Source organism: Saccostrea cucullata, unplaced genomic scaffold (genome assembly GCF_032062105.1).
Source record: "Saccostrea cucullata isolate Sc308-1 unplaced genomic scaffold, CSIRO_AGI_Scuc_v1 ctg75, whole genome shotgun sequence".
NCBI classification, from domain to species: domain Eukaryota; kingdom Metazoa; phylum Mollusca; class Bivalvia; order Ostreida; family Ostreidae; genus Saccostrea; species Saccostrea cuccullata.
Window position 1 is genome coordinate 522,599 of NW_026940114.1, and position 20,285 is coordinate 542,883.

The 20,285-nt window shown below is 35.7% G+C and overlaps 1 protein-coding gene and 1 long non-coding RNA gene across 2 annotated transcripts in view; one reads left to right on the plus strand and one right to left on the minus strand.

The window, feature by feature from the left end:
• Positions 1-20,285, plus strand: part of LOC134254833 (uncharacterized) — a 255,399-nt gene that overhangs the window by 64,964 nt on the left and 170,150 nt on the right. The window lies entirely within an intron of this gene.
• On the minus strand, positions 19,384-20,284 carry LOC134254821 (uncharacterized). The gene is made up of 2 exons (XM_062737352.1): positions 19,843-20,284; positions 19,384-19,700 (listed from the first exon to the last, which is right to left on the minus strand). Exons 1-2 carry the CDS (start codon positions 20,240-20,242, stop codon positions 19,480-19,482), a joined length of 621 nt encoding a protein of 206 aa, XP_062593336.1. The 5' UTR covers positions 20,243-20,284; the 3' UTR covers positions 19,384-19,479.

Consider the following 20,285-nt stretch of genomic DNA (forward strand, 5'->3'; position numbering starts at 1 on the left):
TAAAACTGGCACAATGTTAGTAAAACTTCAAAAGAATGCAACAAATCACGAAAAGTTACTTACCACTTTGGGCCATGTTGGCTGCTGTATAGAGATGGGAAATGGACTCGTCATCTCGTCTTCCTCTGTTGGTCGACCCAGCTCCTCCATCGTTGTTTCTCTTCCGAGTCCCTGAAAGTATAAAACTGGCACAATGTTAGTAAAACTTCAAAAGAATGCAACAAATCACGAAAAGTTACTTACCACTTTGGGCCATGTTGGCTGCTGTATAGAGATGGGAAATGGACTCGTCATCTCGTCTTCCTCTGTTGGTCGACCCTGCTCCTCCATCGTTGTTCCTCTTCCGAGTCCCTGAAAGTATAAAACTGGCACAATGTTAGTAAAACTTCAAAAGAATGCAACAAATCACGAAAAGTTACTTACCACTTTGGGCCATGTTGGCTGCTGTATAGAGATGGGAAATGGACTCGTCATCTCGTCTTCCTCTGTTGGTCGACCCTGCTCCTCCATCGTTGTTCCTCTTCCGAGTCCCTGAAAGTATAAAACTGGCACAATGTTAGTAAAACTTCAAAAGAATGCAACAAATCACGAAAAGTTACTTACCACTTTGGGCCATGTTGGCTGCTGTATAGAGATGGGAAATGGACTCGTCATCTCGTCTTCCTCTGTTGGTCGACCCAGCTCCTCCATCGTTGTTCCTCTTCCCAGTCCCTGAAAGTATAAAACTGGCACAATGTTAGTAAAACTTCAAAAGAATGCAACAAATCACGAAAAGTTACTTACCACTTTGGGCCATGTTGGCTGCTGTATAGAGATGGGAAATGGACTCGTCATCTCGTCTTCCTCTGTTGGTCGACCCTGCTCCTCCATCGTTGTACCTCTTCCCAGTCCCTGAAAGTATAAAACTGGCACAATGTTAGTAAAACTTCAAAAGAATGCAACAAATCACGAAAAGTTACTTACCACTTTGGGCCATGTTGGCTGCTGTATAGAGATGGGAAATGGACTCGTCATCTCGTCTTCCTCTGTTGGTCGACCCTGCTCCTCCATCGTTGTTTCTCTTCCCAGTCCCTGAAAGTATAAAACTGGCACAATGTTAGTAAAACTTCAAAAGAATGCAACAAATCACGAAAAGTTACTTACCACTTTGGGCCATGTTGGCTGCTGTATAGAGATGGGAAATGGACTCGTCATCTCGTCTTCCTCTGTTGGTCGACCCTGCTCCTCCATCGTTGTTCCTCTTCCCAGTCCCTGAAAGTATAAAACTGGCACAATGTTAGTAAAACTTCAAAAGAATGCAACAAATCACGAAAAGTTACTTACCACTTTGGGCCATGTTGGCTGCTGTATAGAGATGGGAAATGGACTCGTCATCTCGTCTTCCTCTGTTGGTCGACCCTGCTCCTCCATCGTTGTTCCTCTTCCCAGTCCCTGAAAGTATAAAACTGGCACAATGTTAGTAAAACTTCAAAAGAATGCAACAAATCACGAAAAGTTACTTACCACTTTGGGCCATGTTGGCTGCTGTATAGAGATGGGAAATGGACTCGTCATCTCGTCTTCCTCTGTTGGTCGACCCAGCTCCTCCATCGTTGTTTCTCTTCCGAGTCCCTGAAAGTATAAAACTGGCACAATGTTAGTAAAACTTCAAAAGAATGCAACAAATCACGAAAAGTTACTTACCACTTTGGGCCATGTTGGCTGCTGTATAGAGATGGGAAATGGACTCGTCATCTCGTCTTCCTCTGTTGGTCGACCCTGCTCCTCCATCGTTGTTCCTCTTCCGAGTCCCTGAAAGTATAAAACTGGCACAATGTTAGTAAAACTTCAAAAGAATGCAACAAATCACGAAAAGTTACTTACCACTTTGGGCCATGTTGGCTGCTGTATAGAGATGGGAAATGGACTCGTCATCTCATCTTCCTCTGTTGGTCGACCCTGCTCCTCCATCGTTGTTCCTCTTCCGAGTCCCTGAAAGTATAAAACTGGCACAATGTTAGTAAAACTTCAAAAGAATGCAACAAATCACGAAAAGTTACTTACCACTTTGGGCCATGTTGGCTGCTGTATAGAGATGGGAAATGGACTCGTCATCTCGTCTTCCTCTGTTGGTCGACCCTGCTCCTCCATCGTTGTTTCTCTTCCGAGTCCCTGAAAGTATAAAACTGGCACAATGTTAGTAAAACTTCAAAAGAATGCAACAAATCACGAAAAGTTACTTACCACTTTGGGCCATGTTGGCTGCTGTATAGAGATGGGAAATGGACTCGTCATCTCGTCTTCCTCTGTTGGTCGACCCTGCTCCTCCATCGTTGTACCTCTTCCCAGTCCCTGAAAGTATAAAACTGGCACAATGTTAGTAAAACTTCAAAAGAATGCAACAAATCACAAAAAGTTCCTTACCACTTTGGGCCATGTTGGCTGCTGTATAGAGATGGGAAATGGACTCGTCATCTCGTCTTCCTCTGTTGGTCGACCCTGCTCCTCCATCGTTGTACCTCTTCCCAGTCCCTGAAAGTATAAAACTGGCACAATGTTAGTAAAACTTCAAAAGAATGCAACAAATCACGAAAAGTTACTTACCACTTTGGGCCATGTTGGCTGCTGTATAGAGATGGGAAATGGACTCGTCATCTCGTCTTCCTCTGTTGGTCGACCCAGCTCCTCCATCGTTGTTTCTCTTCCGAGTCCCTGAAAGTATAAAACTGGCACAATGTTAGTAAAACTTCAAAAGAATGCAACAAATCACGAAAAGTTACTTACCCCTTTGGGCCATGTTGGCTGCTGTATAGAGATGGGAAATGGACTCGTCATCTCGTCTTCCTCTGTTGGTCGACCCTGCTCCTCCATCGTTGTACCTCTTCCGAGTTTCTGAAAGTATAAAACTGGCACAATGTTAGTAAAACTTCAAAAGAATGCAACAAATCATGAAAAGTTACTTACCACTTTGGGCCATGTTGGCTGCTGTATAGAGATGGGAAATGGACTCGTCATCTCATCTTCCTCTGTTGGTCGACCCTGCTCCTCCATCGTTGTTCCTCTTCCGAGTCCCTGAAAGTATAAAACTGGCACAATGTTAGTAAAACTTCAAAAGAATGCAACAAATCACGAAAAGTTACTTACCACTTTGGGCCATGTTGGCTGCTGTATAGAGATGGGAAATGGACTCGTCATCTCGTCTTCCTCTGTTGGTCGACCCTGCTCCTCCATCGTTGTTCCTCTTCCCAGTCCCTGAAAGTATAAAACTGGCACAATGTTAGTAAAACTTCAAAAGAATGCAACAAATCACGAAAAGTTACTTACCACTTTGGGCCATGTTGGCTGCTGTATAGAGATGGGAAATGGACTCGTCATCTCGTCTTCCTCTGTTGGTCGACCCAGCTCCTCCATCGTTGTTTCTCTTCCGAGTCCCTGAAAGTATAAAACTGGCACAATGTTAGTAAAACTTCAAAAGAATGCAACAAATCACGAAAAGTTACTTACCACTTTGGGCCATGTTGGCTGCTGTATAGAGATGGGAAATGGACTCGTCATCTCGTCTTCCTCTGTTGGTCGACTCTGCTCCTCCATCGTTGTTCCTCTTCCCAATCCCTGAAAGTATAAAACTGGCACAATGTTAGTAAAACTTCAAAAGAATGCAACAAATCACGAAAAGTTACTTACCACTTTGGGCCATGTTGGCTGCTGTATAGAGATGGGAAATGGACTCGTCATCTCGTCTTCCTCTGTTGGTCGACCCTGCTCCTCCATCGTTGTTCTTCTCCAGAGTCCCTGAAAGTATAAAACTGGCACAATGTTAGTAAAACTTCAAAAGAATGCAACAAATCACGAAAAGTTACTTACCACTTTGGGCCATGTTGGCTGCTGTATAGAGATGGGAAATGGACTCGTCATCTCGTCTTCCTCTGTTGGTCGACCCTGCTCCTCCATCGTTGTTCCTCTCCAGAGTCCCTAAAAGTATAAAACTGGCACAATGTTAGTAAAACTTCAAAAGAATGCAACAAATCACGAAAAGTTACTTACCACTTTGGGCCATGTTGGCTGCTGTATAGAGATGGGAAATGGACTCGTCATCTCGTCTTCCTCTGTTGGTCGACCCAGCTCCTCCATCGTTGTTCCTCTTCCGAGTCCCTGAAAGTATAAAACTGGCACAATGTTAGTAAAACTTCAAAAGAATGCAACAAATCACGAAAAGTTACTTACCACTTTGGGCCATGTTGGCTGCTGTATAGAGATGGGAAATGGACTCGTCATCTCGTCTTTCTCTGTTGGTCGACCTAGCTCCTCCATCGTTGTTTCTCTTCCGAGTCCCTGAAAGTATAAAACTGGCACAAGATTAGTAAGACTTCAAAACAATGCAACAAATCACAAAAATTCAGGTGAATAAAATCAGTACAACACAGTTCATTGAAAAATCAGAAAACAATGACAGTGAATTCAGGAAGACGAATGAGGGGGAAAGGGAAGGGGATGGTTAGTTATGTTAGAGTCAGCAGGGGCCAGGGGGTAGTGGAAAGAAGGGAGAAAATCAAAAATACTTCCATATAAGCTTCCTTTGCTGTTGCTGTGGCTTCTGGTGATGTTTCTTCTGAACTGTCGCAGCATTTCTGCTTCCTGTCAATTCAAAATCAATAGGTCAAAGCCTGACAAAGCCAACATCAGTTGGAAAGCCAAAATACTGGGAAAAGGTACAAAGAGGTCAAGTATGAATCTTACCCCATTTTCTGCTCATGAATGCTGTTAAATGGGAAAGGGACTGCTCCTCACTTCAGGATCCTGGTCAGCCTCAAATTTCTTCTGCTCTGATAAAGAGAAAACAGACACATCATAGGGGAGACACTCTCATTTCACATGAAGTATGAAACTTCATTTAAAAGCATAGATAATCAAAGATTATGAAGCTCACCTCGACGAATATTATCAGTTTAAGTAATGCAAATCTCACATCATATTTCCTTAACAGTTAGTAGGGGTGTGCAATATTACCGGTATATCGGTATATTGCGGTATTCTCCACCACGATAATATATCGCGATATGAAAATCAGATACCGGTATTTCACGATATATATAAAAATATACAAAATCTCCTTTATTGTAGAAACTGCTGAAATAATACCCGTAATGCCTCAGGCTTTTTAAATCTTGTAAAACAATACTTCGTCAGCTTTCAGAGAAAGAGATAGAAAGAGTTCAAGAGAAAGATAGAGAGAAAAGAGAGAGAGCGTTTAATTTACTGTTGCAATTTTAAATAGCTTACTTTAAATATGATTTATAATTAATTATAAGACTTTAAAATAAAATTAATAAGAAAGATAATATGTTAAACATTTCTACAGGGTGTATACCAAGTGTATTGTGGTTCTCAAAATCTCGCATCGAATCTACATGATTGACATCGCGATGAAATGTCAAGTTCAATATACATGTTCATATTACAAGTAAATGGTCATCCGTGTTTTAACTTGAAGAAGTGTTGCTCTAAATATTTTTTTATAACTTTCAGGCCATTTTAAACACCTTCATGCTATACCAGGAGCATATTTATTAAATCACTAGATACAGGCCATTTCCTGATCGTTTGTCACATGTGAAATTAGGTCGGGTTAGACTAAAACACCAAAACGCTCGAAAAATAGGTCAAAATTTCTTTCTGGCTTTAATTTTATTCTGTAAATACAATAATTTTTTCCCCATATAGTATGTATTGTTTAAATCTTGAATAGCATTTCATGCTACTTCATCACCCCCCCCCCCCCAAAAAAAAAAATAATAATAAAAAGACAAAAGTTTATATATTCTGTATAAACTTTTTTTTTAATTTGAAAATTCTCCGTGGGGGTTCATTTTGTTATTATTTTACCTGGTATATGATTAAAAGTAAATTGTTATAATTATGTGTGCAATTAATATATTATCCCTCCTCTCCCTTTAAAACTTAAAGATAAATTCAAATAAATGTTCGTTGAATTTGGCAGCATTTCAAACATTCTGCTCGAATTTATTTATGATAATTTAAATCTACAATATATTGCAATATTCAAAGTAAAATATTGCAATATATCGCAATATGGTTTTCACTCGCAATACCCAACTCTAACAGTTAGTATTTATCCTGACAACAATATTCAAGCAAATTCTGTTTAAATAGGTTTTAAAGTTCATTGAGGATTGACATTTTCCAAATACTTGAACCTGGTCACTCGTTTGAAGAATGCAGGTCAGATCCAGCATCCGAAGCAAGTTTCAAATGTCCATCTTTAGATGCATTATCCATGCAAGTTTGGTCAGGGTAGAGCTGAGTTGGGAATAATTTCATCACTCATCTGGAAAAAGTAGGTCAGATCAAGCATCCGAAGCAAGTCTGGTAGTGTCCATTCCTAGATGCATCATCCATGCTTGTTTGGATCGGGTAGGACTTAGTTTCTTAGGAATGGACCTGCTCCAAAAACCTTAACCTGGTCACTCATCTGGAAAATGTGGGTCAGATCCAGCATCTGAAGCAAGTCTGGTAGTGTCCATTCCTAAATGCAGCATCCATGTAATTTTGGTCCAGGTACGACTTATACTTACTAGAACATGGACTTGCTCCTAAAACTCTACCATGGCACAAATGCTGAGGCTGGTGTCAGGGTATAGCATAACTACATCTTGATTTTTTTTCAAATGGAATAGCCCAGCCAATTGATGTTTTGCCCCCTTTCCGGATTCTGCTGGAAATCAAGCGGTGAGGTTGTCGGCATGACATTTTACTTGCATAAATTTATTCATCAAATCAGAGATGGCATAAAAAATATGCATTTTATTCATTTATGCAAGTAAAATGTCATGCCGACAACCTCACCACTTGATTTCCAGCAGAATCCAGAAAGGGGGCAAAACATCAATTTGCTGGGCTATTCCATTTGAGAAAAAAGTGACATTTGGTTGAAATTTCAAAAAAAAATATAATTTTGTCATTTTTCTATTTATGTAAATAAATAATAGTTTATCTTTTATTTGCAAGGTACTCATTGACTTCTTTACTTGCATATGATGTATTAAGGTACAGGAGTACCTCCCTCTTTTTCAAAAGGGAGGGGAGTTTAGTGTGGTATGAGTGTGTGCAGGTATGTGTTAACTTGACACTGTGTGCGATGCACAAGTGTAAGTTGTTGTCTGTTGTGCATGGTGGTGTGTAGATCTAGTCACTTGTATTGCAGGAGAGATTGCGTATTATAATATCATAAGTCTTGTATGATTAATGCTGAATACAAATATAAACAATTACTATCATTGTCAGTTTATACATACAATACTTCAACATTCACTCAATCAGTATTTGGAGCACGTCGTTTATATATTTATTTGAACATCAATTAGATTATACATTACAGAGTCCAAATATTTTATCACCAAATTTTGTTTGTTTTGATTGTCTGTTGGAAATTTTCTTTGGTGAAATTGGGAAAACACATACTTTTTACCATTATAAATGGAGCAAAAAAACAGGCCCCTTCGACACCCTAAAAATGCCTGTCAGTAAAAATATTTGCATTATCAATACACAGTTGATTCAGGGCAAAGTTAACCCCACTTAGGATCTGATGTCCCAAACTTATGCAGAGTCTAAAAGCACAATACATTTTCAAACGATATTTCACTTTTTTGTTTTATAGATTAATTCACCTGTAGGTTTTAAGCTGTCCCTTTCCGCAGCTTAAAAATACTTTATCAACGTTTTATCAATACGTGCAGCTGAATCCCACAAATGTTATTTCAAATAATGTTAACTGTTACAGTTTTCCCCAACCAACTCACCTGACCGTCCACCGACGCCAAATTTGCTGTTCGCGCCACATGTCAAAATTTAAAACTCACAATTTCGATCCCGATGCAAATAAATTACACATGCATGCAAGAAACAAATAATAAATTTATGTATTAATCAATCACCCAATTATAAAACGATTTTAGCAGTTCATCTAGAATATGCTCTACCTCTGGGCAGGACAAAATATTTATGTCTCAAACCTGTCTTGTTATATAAGCGACATTGCTAGGTTACTAGAAGGGGGGGGGGGGGGGGGGTCTGAGATAATTTTTTTTAAAGAAATAAATGCGTTTCAATTTTTCATGTATTCGGTTGATTTTTATGGATTCTATTGCATTTTGAAAATGTGAAAAACCTCTTAACCGAAAGCCTTTTTTTATTTTAATGCATATTTGCAAGATTAAATGCGACGAATATATCCTGTCCTATTTATTCCCTTGTAACTACATTTCCCCTAAAATTGCAGACTATTTTGTGTCATTTGTAAAACTATCTACAGCTGTCTAAGGAGATCTGGAAGTTGTGTCGTTTGACCACTGACCAGGGAAAATACCCTTTGAAAATGGCGGGGATGTCAAAATATACAACCTTCCTCAGAGAAATTAAACAAATTCTTAAACATTTTTTATTGCAACAGCTTTAGAATATTTACCTCAATTTTTGATCATCTCTGGGCTCCTGTAATGCACTTTCGACTGAAAAATGAATGAACTGATCTGAAAGTCTGCTGCGCAGTTACCTGTTACTGCTTTGTGAATTCAGTTGTGAATTATGTTCAAACATCATGCTCACGTGATTTAATTACGTATTCATCATTCATTACACTACTGCGGTCATTTTAAAAATCGTGAAATATAAACTAACGCTGCGAGTACACAATTTTTTTCTTACATGTATATTGTAAATTTCAACAGAAATCTTGTGCGTGGGTATTTTAATAACAGTCATGAATTACATTTATATGTAACAGTTATGTTTATTCAAAATAATATACCGGTATAAACATACATTGTAGACGGTAAAATATTCATGAATATACTTTAATATATAGGGTACTAGTATATCAATCTATAATTGCTTGCATGCTTATTTTGAGTGCAGAATACCAAGTCATAATTATATTATATTTCAAGATTAAAAGCATGGCCTAGACTCCCAATCATAGTAGGACTAGGACAAAATAAATAGGCCAAGATTTTTCCTCAAATTCAATTTTTCTGAAACTTTGATATTTTGTTCTAGGATACAAAATCTCTCTTTATATATGATATGAAAGAAATTCAACCACACATTTTTTGCCCACATAGTCTGAAATATGGCCTATCATTAAGTTAAAAAAAGTATTTCTTAAAAAAAAAGTGGTCCATCCGGGACCTGAACTCAGGACCTCTCACATGCGAAGCGAGAAACATACCACTAGACCACGGAATCGCTTTACATGGCATTAAGTATATGTTTTTGCCTTTTTATTCACTTATGCAATATTGACTTCAATTACTAAACCCACAGTAGCTTCTGTCAGCCATACCACGATTGCAAGAAATTTATACTACCTGCAAATATGCAAAAACGATTTTCTATAACTCTAATGCATCGTTTGGCTCTACAAAATTTTATCACAAAATTATCATCATCAACATGCACGTCTTTTTGACTTTTTATCATTTCCCCTACGTGACGCCATACATTTCATGGTTGAGTAGTTTTGACTAGCGATTTTAGTGCAAAGTAACCAACTTACACATTTGACCAATTTTCATATTTTTCGGCCACATAGTCAAATTTTTTTCCCATATTATGTTCTTATGCGTTTCTTTTTCCTTTCAGTATACATGATCCAGTCTATCAGAGATTTGTATGAACTTGCCCCACCACAGACCATGGCACAAAGATATCCACCAGAAGATGTGATTTCTGAGGACATGTAAGTCCAGTATCCATAAACTATTCAATGGTGTCTTTTCAATTCATCAACAAACTTGAAATCTAAAGTGTTTAAGGCAATCTTTAAATTTAGTCTTTTCAAATTAATAACTATTAATTCATATCAGTACGGACTATTTAAGATATTTCTTGTTTACCTCTAAACTCTCCCATTACAATTACAGTATGACTGCTGTAACTTGGAAAATCTTGGACATAGTACATTTACTTTTATTGTTTTTTAGTTTTTCCAACAACGCTTCTGTTACTATTCGCCATGTTTTGCCTAGTGACACAGAGGTGCCATTTTCCTCACGCTTTGTTCACAATTTTTATTTTGTTTCCTTCATTATTGTTCTGTTCTTTTTTGATTTTTGATTTCTTTCTACCTAAACTTTTTTTCAATGTTTTTTTTTTTTTCGTTTTTATTTTTAACCAAAGGTCATACAAACAAAATTGCATGTTTACTTATTATATGTCTCCTTGTGGCTGGTTCAAATATTGCTCAATACGTCTATCTATGTCTTGATAATGGCTAATACAACAGAACAATATCGAACCGCAATCGGATTTTTCTATTGTAAATGTAGATGTACATCAAAATCACTGCTACATGTATTCTATGTACTACGATTTAATGATTTTGTTTATTTTTTTTTATTGAGTGCCTTAATTATATTTGGCAAAATACCAAATGCTTACTGTCAAAAGGGGCACAGGAAAATATTATTTTAAATTATGTGTTACAAATTATGTATTTCCTTACATTGTTGTCAGGCGACATAGAGACAAATCCGGGGCCATCTCAACGTATACAATCCACACTAGACATTTTTCATTTAAATGTAAGAAGTATTAGAAACAAGTTTGATATGTTTCTGAGTATTGTGTCAGATTTCAATATTTTATGTTTCACAGAAACCCATCTTGATGCTAACATTCTAAACGATGACATTCCTATTGACGGATTTAATTCAATTTTTCGTAAAGATAGAAACTCACATGGGGGCGGTGTAATTATATATGCATCTGACTCGTTGCGCACTAATAGACGCCTTGATCTTGAACCTGTGAACCTTGAATGTGTATGGGTAGAAATTAGCGATCCTACCTGCAATATCTTGCTCTGTTGTGTGTATCGTCCTCCTAACTCCGATAATTCTTTTTGGAAAAAATTCGAATGGTCTCTTGAAAAAGCTATTGATATATCCGATAGAATTTTAGTCATAGGTGACCTAAATGTAAATTTTCTAAATCTTCAAATCACACATGTAGTCAATGAAATTCTTTTAAAATACGTCTTTCAAAACACAGTATACGACGCAACTAGAGTCACGAAAAACACGAAATCTCTCATACACCCTTGTCAGCGAAAATTTACGATGTTGTCAGCGAAAATTTACATGCCGTTTCTGACACCATCTACTATTGGTTTACATCAATGAGGCAGTTTATATCAACTAAACGATCAGAAATGATAGAATATTTAATTAAGACGTAATTATTAAAGTATGATTTTATGCCGTAGAATTGCTTGTTAGTTGAATACATGTAAGGAGCAATCCAGTAACTGCTTCAGATTACAAGTTCAATGTATTTCAATTGATCTATTCATATTTTCTTTTTTACAAGTTAAACACGATATACACTGCGCTATGTGTGTTAAAAGTGATGTGAATATATATTGTATGAATCATTTATGATTTCCGATGCCTTTAATGTTCCACAGGATTAAAACTTTTGATGCAATATAAAGTTTTGATATACAGCGCGAATATGGTTGCTGGACTTTCGGCACCTGTAATTGCTACGTTTGGCTTCTGTTCGGTTTTATAAGTCGCGACGTTTTACTGCTGTATCATTGCTTTCCTAGTAAAGCATCTAAAGACTTTATTTTCGACACATTAGATAGTGCAACGTCCTTGAATACGTCCCAAAAATATATACCTCCAGTCCTTGACTAGTTGTTTCATAAATAAAGCTTCTATCAAATATTTAATGTGTATTGCATATAACCCCCCCCCCAACATTAATTGTTCGATGATAAAAATTAAAGGATAAAAAATGCAGAAATCACTCTGGTTAGTATATATTGGATATCATTCTTTAAAAATAACCTTTTTCACTAAAATATGTAATATGTTCATTAAAGCTTTAGATATCCCATAGTTCAATTTTAATAATTCCACTTTCATCTTGTTAGTAATCTTCAATTGACTACCTAGATTTTAAGGGTTACTAACTTTCGATGTAGAAGAAACGAAAAAAAAGACCTTGTCCCCCCCTTTTTTATTCACCCCCTGAATAATTTTTTAACCTTTGACTTGGAAATATGGCATGGACAGACATTAAGTATACCCGATATTTAACTTGTATGGAATATTTTAATATTTCAACAAAATATTCTCATATTTGAGTGACATGAATAGACCTATCTATTTATTAAACAAGCAGACCCGTGACTTTTTTAAAATGTATATATGGAAGAAGAATGAGAGTTGCAGGTGATTGACAAGCCAACAAAAATAAACAGCCCAGTCTCGGAAGTATGGTGGCATATTTCTGCCCCCTATATGCAAGATAAATTATGTTAACATGCAAAAAAAATATGTTAACATGCAAGATAATTATGTCAACTTGCAAGCTAATTATGTTTACATGCAAGTTACCAATCTTATAAGAAAATATGAATTAAATATGGGCAAATTTACTTACTAACGCCTGTATCTGACATTTTAGATGCAAGCATCTTCGCTAGCCAAGGGAAACCCTTGGCTAGCGAAGATGAGATGCAAGATGCTACATAATTATGTAGACATGCGAATTATTTATGTCAACATGCAAGATAATTATGTCAACATGCAACTAATTTATGTCAGCATGCAAAATAATTATGTCAACTTGCAAGTAAATTATGTTAACAGGCAAGATATATATGTTAACATGTGAGATAATTATGTAGACATGCAAGATATTTATGTTCACATGCAAGATAATTATGTTGACATGCTACTTAGTTAATATGTCAACATGCGACTTAGTTATGCCAACATGCGAGTTATATTTTTACATACAAGATACTTATGTCAACATGCAAGATAATAAATTGCATATCAACTTTCATGTCTTGCATGTTGACATAATTATCTTGAATGTTGACATAAATAAGTCGCATGTTGAAATAATTATCTTGCATGTTGACATAAATAAGTCGCATGTTGACATAATTATCTTGCATGTAAACATAAATAAGTCGCATGTTGAAATAATTATCTTGCATGTTGACATAAATAAGTCGCATGTTGACTTAATTATCTTGCATGTTCACATAAATAAGTTGCATGTTGACATAAATAAGTTGCATGTCTACATAATTATGTTGCATCTTGCATCCACAATGTCAGATACAGGCGCTAGTAAGTAATTTTCCCATATTTAATTTATATTTTCTTATAAGATTGGTAACTTGCATGTCAACATAATTACTTGCATGTTGACATAAATATTTTGCATGTCTACATAATTATGTTGCATGTTAACATAATTTATCTTGCATGTAAGGGGCAGAAATATACCACCATACGGAAGAACAAATCTCCAGAACTGCAGTATGCTTTTATGTTTTAATCCTTGACTATCAAGACCAATAAAACCATAAAGCTACATACAGTTCTGGAGCTAGGGAAAACAGTCTATTTCTTGGTGTGTGGGAGACCTTTCCTCAAATACCGGTATTCCATTTTCCCCAACGGCTGGATTTGCCATAGTTCAACCTTACGGTTAGCTGTAGAACTGTACATAGCTCTCTGAAAAAAAAAATATTGACAGACGGGTGAGCTGCAGTGCCACCAACTGGAATAAAAGTGTATGTTTTTTGTGCATAAAAAATGCACTGTTTCTCGGCTTCAAACTATCATATTCTCGAACTATTTCTAATTGGACGTCCCAAATACAAGTAAATTCCTTTACAATATCCACTTACTATTTTGACAACTATTGTAAATAGCCCTCCTTGACATGAAATTGAGACCATCGAATTTTGCATTTTTACTTCCATTTTTAAGATGACAACAGAAAAATCATTCAAAGCGATTTGCAACGCGATTCGTGAAAAAGTCAACTATAAGAGTTGTTGCTAGAGGTCTTAGGATTATGTTTTTAAGCTTATGTGTAGTTGAGATAAGAATCTGGAGGAATTAATTTAGCACCAAGCACAGCTTTTGTGCGCAATAATTTTTCTTTCAACAGATTTTTGTATGGGTGGCAATTTGGTCGTCTATCTCTTTTTTTTTTTTCAGACCAGCGATTTACAGGAACGCTGCTACTTTACGATTACTAAAAAAGGGAGGGGGAAGCATGACTGCATAAAAAAACCATGAACATGAATCAAATCAAAAGCAAAAGACTATTTTCAGAAAAAAGTACACCCCAACTTGCATACTACGGACCTGAGATGTTACTGGATAAGTTTAGACTACATGTATATGCAACTCATTTCTAAAGATATATCGTGTTTTGAATTTACATATACTGCAAGGAAAATATTTCCATTATGCATTCGTTTGATCGCTTGATCACAACATTCGTATATGTATAACTGGTGCAGTTTTGGATTATTTGGTGTCATCGTCTTGCTCATTCACACCATATCACTCTATTTAAAAGTAACAGAATAATTGAACCAAAAGCACAATATCCGTAAAAAGAATTGATGGAACACTATGTATTGATTCAATCAATATTTAAAAATTACTATAAACTATAAAAAACAATTATTCTTTTCATGTAAATTTGAATAATTTCATACTATTAACGTTAAGTAACATAAACCAACAGTCTCAGAGACGTAAACTAATTGTCGCATTTACACAAATCAAAAGTCGCCTGTGTCAAAATTTAACAGAAACCAATTGTAGCACCTATAAAATGAATTTGCTTGTTATTGGCAAATCCCATGAAAATAATTCATCTAAATCACATTGTTTGTGTCTATGGCATAGAAAAACGTTGGATTAAAGTTAAATTTATCAAATTAACTGTCCAATTAGTCCTGTAGTACTTTATGTACTTTTCGAATGCGAGTACGTGAAAAACACGATGCAAACAGTCATTTACAAGTAATATTTCGATATTGAGCACTTTTCGGGTATAAAAGCAATCCAATCGCTTAATTATTTTATTAATTTGCTTTCTAGAAAGTGATTTTTTATTGTATTTTATCAAAAAATATGTATTAAACTAGATAATTCACAGGTACCAATAGTAGCTGGTGTCCGAAACCAAGATTTTCTCGATTTGCACTTTACCAACAGTGAGAACAATCTCTCAGCGATCACAAAGGCACATACATATATCTTAAATCACGTAAAATCATATGAAAGGAAAATATGGCTATACAAAAATGCAGATTTTGAAACACTAAACACACTTATATGCAATACAGATTGGAATACACGTATTAATGACGCCATAGATATAGACCAGGCGGAGAGTAATTTCTCAAGTTTTTTAAACCATTGTTACAACGCACTTTGAAAAATTACGCACTTTGAAAATTTTTTTCAAAGTGCGTTAAATTTGGGACCAAATCAACGCACTTTGAAAAAATAAAATTTATTTTGAAAGTGCGTTAATGTGTGCCATATTAACGCACTTTGAAAAAATGTTTATGGCATGGTCAATATATTTGCAAAACTTAGGTATGATAATTTGAATCTTTTCGGTGAAAAGGTCATTTCAGAATGTGATGGTGAGCTATTTTGATTTTTCCATACTTTCTCTCTTAAATGTTTTACTGTTCTTTCAAGAGAAAAAGAATTTTCAAAGAATGGAAATGCATGTAAACTGGAAAAAAATATGTTTTACTGAACTTATATTTTTCCAGTTTGCATGCTTTTTATGTAAACTAAAATTTACTGAAAGTATTCAACGTCATACCAGTTACGCGAAAACATTTAATATTTATACATGTATTTGGGTGTAGCATAGGCATTGGTACCGGGAGGGGGTTTAGGCACACACATGTTTTGCAAAGAGAAACTTTATATGAGCATTCAAAATTGTGGCTTACCTTGGGGGGGGGGGGGGGGGTCCAATTTCAATTTGCTACCGACGGCTATGTACAATGTATAAGAAAAAAAGAGTTGGGCCGAGAGACCTTCTACTTGTCTTCTCCTTGTTCCTAATTAAAGATTTCGAAAGATATAAATATTACAAATTTATTCTCTCAATTACTAAAATTTATAAATATTTTTTTCAAAGTGCGTTAAATGTCCCCATGTTAAAAAATGTTTATGACACTCTTAACGCACATTGAAAAATTTTTTCAAAGTGCGTTGAGTGTGTCCAAAATTTAACGCACTTTGTAAAAATTTTTCAAAGTGCGTTGATTTTGTTCCAAATATAACGCACTTTGAAAAAAATTTTCATATTGCCTATTTTTTTCAAAGTGCGTTGCCACAAACCATGTTAAAAATTGCATTCCCGAAAAAACAGTAACTATTAGGCCTAAAGTTAAGATAAACCCTGGTTCGATTCCGCATTGCGAAAAACGGTTCGACAGAGAAATTGTGCAAGAGATAAAGCCCACAAAACAAAAAAAGAATCAGATAAGGATAAGTTTAAAAAACTACGTAACAAGACAGTCACAGAATCATTGCATCCCTTAGTGTAGATTAAATATATATAAATCATCATTTGCACCAATGGCAATAAGGGAGTGGAACTCTTTGTCTCTTGAAACAAGACAATCTACTACTATAGGTTCCTTCAAAAATTGTGTAAACTCTCAGAGAACACCTACCCCGTCCTTTTTTACTTTTGGTGATCGTTACTGGAGTGTAATTCATACTAGATTATATGGTGTCCGGATAAGGCCATTTGCGTTAACGCGACATCGCGTTCAGATAAACGCGCCGTCGTGCTAACACACAACACGCCGTCATGCTGACGCAACTTTGCACAACGCGCCTTCGCGCTAACACACAACACGCCGTCGTGCTAACGCAACTTTGCACAACGCGCCGTCGCGCTAACGCAACTTTACACAACGCGCCTTCGCACTAACACACAACACGCCGTCGCGCTAACACACAACGTGTTGTGCAAAGTTGTGTTAGCGCACACAACGTGTTGTGCAAAGTTGTGTTAGCGCGACGGCGCGTTGTGCGTAAGCGTAACGGCGCGTTGTGTGTTAGCGGGACGGCGCGTTGTGCAAAGTTGTGTTAGTGCGGCAGCAGTGTTATGCAAAGTTGTGTTAGCACGACGGCGTGTTGTGCAAAGTTATGTTAGTGCGACGGCGTGTTGTGCAAATTGCGTTGGCGCGACGGCGTGTTGTGTGTTAGTGCATCGGCATGTTGTGTGTTAGCGCGATGTCTCATTTATCTGAATGCGATGTCGCGCTAACGCAAATGGCCCTATCCGGACACCATAAGATTAAGACACAATTATGTTCTAAATAAAGACTTATTTAGGTGTAATATTATTGACAGTCCATTATGCACTTGTGGAAAAGTAGAAGACGCATATCATTTCTTTTCATTTCATTACTGCCCCAAGAAAGGACCTGTTCAATGCTATTTCTAGAATGATTAACTTACGTATTAGAGACACTCATGTTGTTATGGGGAGATAATTCGATCAGTATTTCAGAAAATGAAAGTTTATTTTTAAATGTGCAATTGTTTATCTCGAGATCTGGTCGTTTTTGAATGTATTTTGATTCGTTTGTACATATTACATCAATTTAAATTCTGTTCATGCATTACCTATGTTAAATAATCTTATAAATATAAATAATCTTATTTGGTTCCAGTGTAAATTAATTTTTGAACAATACTTTGGAGTATTGTATATGTAGTATAGGAGAGGACGTTGCAAGTATTAAGTACTTGTGTCCAATCCTTTTGTTGTAACATCTTAACAATAAAATATGTTCAAACCAACCCATTGAATGTATGTCTTATGGCATTCAAACATGCCTTTTTCTTTGTAAGGCAGAATGACTTGATTCCAAGACATTTCATTCTTAAACAAGTAATTACTGAAATGTTCACATTTTGGGGGCACTTTTTCATATACAGGATCTTATAAAATGACATCCCAAAATGACAAGGGTATCCCGGTAGGGTGCATTGCTTACACAAAACTCTCAAAATGCTTGTTTATTTTTCCCGTTCATTTCCTAATTAAAATTGACAACGAGCACACTACATGTAACATCTAACAACATCCCACAGAGGGTCATGTCAGAGGTCAAATTGGGAACAATTCTAGACATATTCACTTCAACAAATTTTGCATGCGATTTGATTCGTTGATAGAATTTGACCTCTGACATGACCCTCTATGGGATGTTTGTTAGATGTTAGTGTAGCAAGTAATAATGCAAGCGGATCTAATTCTAAATTAAATTGAGGAACCCCAAACCCAGTTCTACTTTTTTTATATACCTTAATTGGTATTTCAATTCTTTGGGACAACTCTGTCTTACATGATGATATCATGTGACAGTGATCTTAAAAAAGAAATTAAGCTCTTCAGTCACTAAATTTATTTCAACATTGAAGCAAAAACTTGCTCGCACCTAACATTTTCACCAATTCCTCTTGTGATCAATATGGAATGCCAAATTAACATATATTCAAATATTTGTACCTATCTTCAATTAATTGCACCTATCTTCAAATAATTGTACCTATCTTCAAATGAATTGAAGATAGGTACAATTGAATTAAAATTAAAATAAAGATAGGTACAATGTTGAAGATAGGTATAAATAATTATACCTATCTCTAAATAATTATACCTAGGTACAAATGAATTATACATCTTTATTGAATTACACTATCTTCAATTCAATTAAAGATAACAACATCTATCTCTAATTCATTTGAAGATAGGTATAATTGTAAAGATAGGTATAATTGATTTGAAGATAAGTTCAATTAAGACATATCCACAAAGGATTTGAAGAGGTACAATTCAATTATACCTAGGTTCAACAAATTTTTGCATGCGACAATATTGAGTATGGAGGGAAATGCAAAGAATCTACAGAGCGACGACAACAAGGATGAAAGGAGAAATAAAGATTAATTTAAAATCTGCAAAAAGCATCATATACTTATAAAAATACGCATGTATATCATGTTGGAATATCTTGTATTGCAGCCAGATGAAGATTCCGAAAAACTTTCGCGCCAGCTGTGACGTATCAGAAATGACGTATGATAAAAGGAGTAGTTGTTATTTAAATTAAAGATAGGTTCAATTCAATTGTACCTATCTTTAAACAATTATACCCAGAGGCGTAGTTTTTTTATATACAGAAATTCTTTAATTGGTATTTCAATTATTTGGGACAACTCTTTTTTTTCAAAGGCAAGTTACTTTCAATACCAATATTAATATTATTTCAAAATAGCTGTGATTTTGTTTTTCATTAAAAAGAAATTAAGCTCTTCTGTGACTAAATTTATCTTCAACATTGAACAAAAATCTTCAAATCAATTGTACCATCTTCAAATGAATTAAAGACATTTTCATCTCTAATTCATTTGAAGATAGGTATAATTGTAAAGAGGTACAATTCATTTGAAGATGTACAATTATTTTATACAAATATTTCAATATATGTTAATTTGGCGTTCCATAGATCAATAATGTTTATATACATGATACAGAAATTTTAGAATCTTAAATCAATTTATTGATGATTCCTTTTTATGCATTAATGTTCCACTGTCACTTTTCTTTTTTAGGGTTGTACTGACGCCAAAGAAAAGAGAAGCGTTCCTTGTATTGGTGAAGCACTTTAGGTTCGGATGTCACTAACAGATTTTCCTGGTTACCTGTTATTGCTTGTCTTGTCCAATTAAAAGAACCATTTAGAAGTTTTTTGTTGTCTATGATCACAAACTTATGATGCATAAAAAAGGAAGAATCATCAGTCCTGACAGCTATGCCTAAAAAAATGGTGAAAATTAAGTACAATTATTGTAAATTGATATACATGTATGCATAAAATAATATATGTTTTATAAAATATTTTATATGCCTCTGGTTAGAGACACCATATTATCAAACTTATTATAATGGAATACATGCCTTGACTGCGGAGTTTCCAGATTTGTGAGCCTGGGATGTCTACCTGTTCGCAATCCGTGATAACCCTCACACAAACTCCCCTCCCAGCTGCCTGGATCAACAGATCGGCCAAGTCAGTGCATGTTATAACAAATACACAGACATCCAAACTATACACTGCTTCGTGTAGATACTTGAAAAGCTTACTGAGTGAATTTTCTTCATGACTGTAAGAGCAACTTTCACTTTCACATTCCGAGGTGAAATGTTTAATGCATGCAACCTTTTTATCTGGAAAGAACAGCACCTCAGTACTTTTACCCTCTTCTCTTATACTTCTCATAAAACGATACGTATAAAATTGGTAAACTATCTCGGATATTGCACAAATGCCAGCGAATATTCCAAAAGTTCGCCACATTGTGTGAATGCATTGATGCTGGTTAATTGGCGCCAAGGTAAAA